The following is a 6,000-nucleotide window of genomic DNA, read 5'->3' on the forward strand; positions in this document are numbered from 1 at the left end:
ATAGGCGCGGAAATTTTGCATACGAGTTCACGGAAATTCAGCTCCTAGAAGATATGCCAATATTTAAATATTGGCATTACGGTCGCAGATGATACTTCAGAATAAGGTTTTCTGCTATAGTACTTTTATTATTATTCTATATTTCCATTGGTTTATGGTCTCCTTTAAGGCTGGGACATCGAAACCAGGGAACAAGAGAGACCTAGTGGTCTAAAACGATTGCCATACTAGCTGCCATGTATAGCCTGTCGTGTGCTGACAACTTGTGATAAATCCACAAAAAACGTCCAAACCAATAACCATGATGTGACTGGCTGCCTGATTCATGAACTATAGTCCCTAATACAAATGTGTAACATAATATACCACGGTGATATTAAATGTTACCTCCCCATCCAATTAACGAACTTGATATTCATTTTCCTATTGATGATATGTAAATAAAACAAATTGTCAAAATTGATTTTGAAGAGAGCATTGTTATTGAACTTATTGCTATTGAACTGTTATTAAACTTAACTGATACTATAAACAGAAAAAAAAATTACTGTGGTATAAAGCTATGTAATCTCTACAATATATATATATATATATATATATATATATATATATATATATATATATATATCAAACTGAGGCTCACATTAGTATGTGTAGGTATGTGATACACTGAATATGTGATATTACAAAATACTGAATACAAATAATATAGAATTCTTATCATTTCTTCCTCTTGGAATTCTTGATTATATTACATACTCCGTGTCTTCAATATGAAGCTAAGTATTCTTGTATATAAAAAAAATCACAACACTATTCAGAAAATGCATTTGGAGTGCCTGTCAATCAAACACATCACAATAACAGTCAGCTAATCTTCTTTTGGTACAAAATATCACCTACAATCTATTATGCACGATACAATATAGAGTCTAAAAGCAATTAATTTTGACATGAATGAAATTCACACTTGCTAATAACAAGTTGATGACAGATTCATGTTACTTTGATGTCGTATTCTGGCGGAAGCTATCGGCCATCTCATTATAATGAAGTTTCATATAAAGAAGTTTGCACATCATATAAGGAAGAAAGCACAGCATATAATGAAGTTTGCACAGCATATAATGAAGTTTGCACATCATATAAGTACAAATGCACAGCATATAATGAAGTTTGCACATCATATAAGTACAAAAGCACATCATATAAAGAAGTTTGCACATCATATAAGTACAAATGCACAGCATATAATGAAGTTTGCACATCATATAAGTACAAATGCACAGCATATAATGAAGTTTGCACATCATATAAGTACAAATGCACAGCATATAATGGAGTTTGCACATCATATAAGTACAAATGCACAGCATATAATGAAGTTTGCACATTATATTAGTACAAATGTACAGCATATAATGAAGTTTGCACATCATATAAGTACAAAAGCACAACATATAATAAATGTTCTCATCTTAAGACAGCTCTAGCGTTCCATAGGTTAGTGTTAGGACTAGTCGGCCTGGTGTCAGGATACTGTGACTGGGTTGGACATGATGTTGCGTGTCTGCGGCATGATCCCCGGTGCTAGACATCACTATAAACTGCAGGCATCGTAGCGATATGAACAAAAAATGTTAAAGCTACGTTAAAAATTCAGCACACACACACACACACACACACACACACAAAAGTTTGACAGTAATTATATATTATGTCAACATCATTTTATTATTGCCGAAGCATTCAAGGTTCAATACGGGTACATGTATTTTATTGAAATTGCACTTTAAGCAAATACATTTGAATGGAATTTGGTGCAAGTCTAAAACGGTTCGTAACTAGACAGAAGCACACGCATTGATCTAATTAAGAGATGAAACTAAACAGTGAACTGCAATGCACTTCAGTATAAACTACACGGTACAATATTGTGCACTTTGCAGTGATAAAGGAGTTTGCAAGGGTGTTACGTTTAGTCCTCACCTGTACAGATACCAGCAGCAGCAGCAACAACATCAACAAAATAATAATAATAATAATAATAATAATAATAATAATAATTGTTTGGTATATTTAATTTGCATTTTTAGTTGTTTTTTTTTTAAATTTCATTATGTGCTATTGTAATGTGACATTGTATGTTGGACTTAACCTTGTACAAAATCAAGTTTATTTCATACTTGACCTGAATTATTGTTTTTTTTTTTTTAAAATTATTTTATTATGTAAACAAATAATACATAGCTGAAAAAGTCTCTATGTGTATGGGTTTAATATCAGGATTATTATTAATAGAAGTAAATATGTTTTTTGTTTGGTATGTGTCTAGATTATTGGGATTCCCCTACAATTCACCCGTGGACCCGACATTATCCAGGTTATATATTTTAATTTAAGTAACATACTTTCTAATAATAATTCACATTTTATTTTGAAAACATTAAGAACTTTCTAGAAGGTTATTTTCCATTAGGTAATTTGTTTTATAGAAAATGTTTATTGTGACCTGAGGTCAAGTAGGACTATATAATCTTGTCACTGGAAAGATTATTCATTCTTGCTTAAGATCTAGCAGAGTCAAGTTGTATTCTTGTTGTGTTCACTACTCATTTGGGTTGGACTTTGTTTCTTCCAATTGTTCGATTCAAGTGAATTTTCTCTGGAAATAAAGAGTACTCATAAAAAAATATAATATTATTGGAAAGAGACATTCACTTGGATTTATAGTGAATTCAAACCTTGAATTATATTACTATGTTTCAAATAAAGACTGTTGACACATCATCACTATACAGGTCATAACAGCCACATCAACACTTCAGCATTGGACTTAATTTGGATTTCTACTAAAGTTTATTCAGAACTTGAAATTATTAGGACTTGTGTCTGTAATTCTATGATTATTTTGGGATTTAATTCGCAATACCGTAAGTTCTTTTTTCATTTTCACGTTGTATTCTAAGGAAATAAATTATTTATTGAATTTTACAAATCTTGTTGCTTTTCACTTTTTACTGTTATTTACTTTAAGAGCAATAATAATAATAATAATAATAATAATTCAGAAATATTCATTTATTCGCATATGTAAAAAAAACCAACAATGACTAATTTAACAAATAAATAAGGTTACGTTAAAACAGTATAAATATTAAAGTTCGAAATCGAAGCTGATAATCATCGGTTAAATGGAGGATATTTGCTCGAAACGAGTAAATAATGGATATATGCATATATTTCTGTCTTTTCTGAACACACAAAAACATGGTCAGCACGTGCAGTCTTTACGATATTTTCTGAAGGAAACCCCCATAGTCTGTACATGCAGTCTTAACTATCTATTATGAACGAAAAACCCAGAAAAACCATAGTCAGCACATGCAGTCTTAACTGTCTATCCTGAAGGAAAATCAGACTGTCAGTGCATGCACATGCAACTTGATCTATCTTTCTTGAAAGAAAAACCAGATTGGAAGAGAACTGGGGAAATGGGAATCAGCAGCAATATTCACTTAGGAAAAGTAGTAGTAGTAGTAGTAGTAGCAGCAGCACTAGTAGTAATTATCATAATGTGACCATCACAAACAGCAACAAGAAGAACAATAAACTGCAACTGCTGCTACTACTACTACTACCACCGCTACTACTACTGCAACTAATAATAATAATAACACTGCTATAACAACAACAGCAACCACTACTACTACTACTACTACTAATAATAATAATAATGACCTTTGTATTGGTTGATAACATTAACGAGGTCTGAAATGAACTGGAAAATTAAACGTATGAGAAAGTAAAAAACATACATGATAGTGCCATCTTCAAGTCTTCAAAAAGTCGCTAATTAATGACAATAGACATGCGTGTTATTTTTCAACTCTGTTCTCAAACTAGTAATCTAAATGTTAAATTAGACATACATAAGACATAAGAAACAAAAAATAAAAATAGCCGATAAAACAGTTATATATCAAGTCATCATTGTCCGTCCATAAGTCTACATACCTCTTTATCCGCAATAACATTTTCTCGGCAGTAGGAACGGAGGTCAAGATTCAAGTTGCGATAATAAATTAATCAACGCGCATGTCAACACGTAAACATCGTAGGAGATGATGAACACGTGTTTCACCAGCGTATTATGCTTCCAACGTGTAGTCTGTTTGCTATCCACTGATAGGTCGCAATCTTGAGTTGTTTGTTGTGGGGTCAATATGTGATTTAACTTTTTCTGATTTTTTCCAGTGTTGTACAAGTCACTTTGATAAAAATCAACAAATTCAAGAAATGTGATGCAATCTAAAACATGCCTATAGAATTTTTATAGTACACTCATCTCCCAGCCTCCCTTAACATATTGCTATAAAGGCTCCTTTGTATACAGGCTGCGCTCTAGTCTAGTAGTTAGTGCAAACAGCAAGAGCATGCATATCTGTTTATTCATATAATAATGAAATAGCTATTTACGGTATTTAGCATATGCCTTATAAACTAGTGATGATCTTTCAGAAAAGGCAGGTGACTAACTTGCTTAATTCAGATCAATTATTTATAGATTTATAAAGAAAAAATATTTCAGACTTAAACTTTGATAATATTTGCGAGCCCTTTACACATTAACAATATCTTTTTTGAATTTATTTCACATTTACATCCTGTTGCAGAGATTGAATGTGACTATGATTAGAAATCTAATAATCACTTGCAGATTAATGAATCTACTACGGGACAAATCATTACCGAGAAACGAAAGGTTTAGTCTAACGTAGGAGACGCATATTCCGCTACCAGATGTGCTTAAGACAGAGAAATTTAATATCAGGGTGTCTTCAGTAAAGTCAGATATCTTCATTCATAGGAGGGCAACAGAGGATATTTTGAAACCAAACAAATAATTATATAGTGCGGTGTGTGCACATTTGTTCAATAGTCGTACGTAGTCGAATTGCCCCACACGATTTTAATTAAGAACTCAGTCAATCAATTATCAGTGGGCCCACGTCCAACTCACATTACCCACATCCCACAGTCTGCAAATAGCTGTCTGAGATTAAAATACCGTGGAGCAGAGCCGTTCTAGATGAGGAGGGGATAGGATTGCCTGCAGTTTTCCCAGATTGGTACGAGGTAGCGTAAGATCACGATACTCTAGTATTGGGATTCAGCACGCGAGGAAGCACTACCTGCAATGTACGTATTGATCATGCGCAGTGAACAGTCAGAAAGCTAGAATTCATCGATCAGAGAGCGCATGCTATACCAACAATGGCATCTTTGACCAGGCCTCTTCAGAGGTTGAGGGAATACCGGATTACTTCGAGAATTTGAGGCGCTTAGGCCCTGGTTAAATTGCAGTTTGGAAATGAATCGAATGCCAAAACAAGCAATTTAGTATATAAAGACTTAAAAGAAACTAAGTACACAACAAAGTATATTTATTATTATTATTATTATTATTATTATTATTATTATTATATAAAAATCGAAGCCGTTTATAGTCTGAGGCCCGGGCCTTATGCCTCCCCCGATGTCCCCAAATTAATTTGGACTTCAATTACACGTACTCTCTGCTTGTTGAACATCATCCGGGTACCCTCCATTGTCGATAAAAAAAACACTAGCCCTATGCAAATGTTACCAACTAGCTGAGATGCACTCCCCTCTACGAAATGTGAAACTTTAAAAAAATATTAACAGCTAAAAAAGGTGGGAAAATACCAGTGTGAACATCATTCCAAATAAAAAATACTCAAACACGTAGATCGAAATGGTCATATATAATTCATTTAATTTTATGATCAACAGTTAATTCGAATTTTTGTTCTGGTGCCACTGTTGGGCTGGTGCCCTAAGCATAGGTTTAGTGTGCTTAATGGGTAGTCTAGCACTCTTTGCGCAGAATGGTGATTTTTTTTTTAATACAGAAAATAAAATTTTCTTGTTGTAACCATTAATTTCTTCTTTTTTTTTCAGTGTTTAGACAAATTG

At 33.0% G+C, this 6,000-nt stretch overlaps 1 protein-coding gene across 1 annotated transcript in view; it reads right to left on the minus strand.

Moving 5' to 3' along the window:
- LOC149785092 (myosin light chain kinase, smooth muscle-like) overlaps positions 1–4,326 on the minus strand; it is a 112,861-nt gene extending 108,535 nt beyond the window's left edge. The window contains exon 1 of the mRNA XM_089978838.1: positions 4,018–4,326. Coding sequence (XP_089834964.1) covers positions 4,018–4,037 — 20 coding nt within the window. The 5' untranslated portion in view covers positions 4,038–4,326. The remainder of the gene's footprint in view (positions 1–4,017) is intronic.
- Positions 4,327–6,000: the final 1,674 nt, after the last annotated feature.

The sequence above is a fragment of the Sinohyriopsis cumingii genome, chromosome 13, assembly GCF_028554795.1.
Source record: "Sinohyriopsis cumingii isolate HCF-2022 chromosome 13, ASM2855479v2, whole genome shotgun sequence".
Classification (NCBI taxonomy): Eukaryota; Metazoa; Mollusca; class Bivalvia; order Unionida; family Unionidae; genus Sinohyriopsis; species Sinohyriopsis cumingii.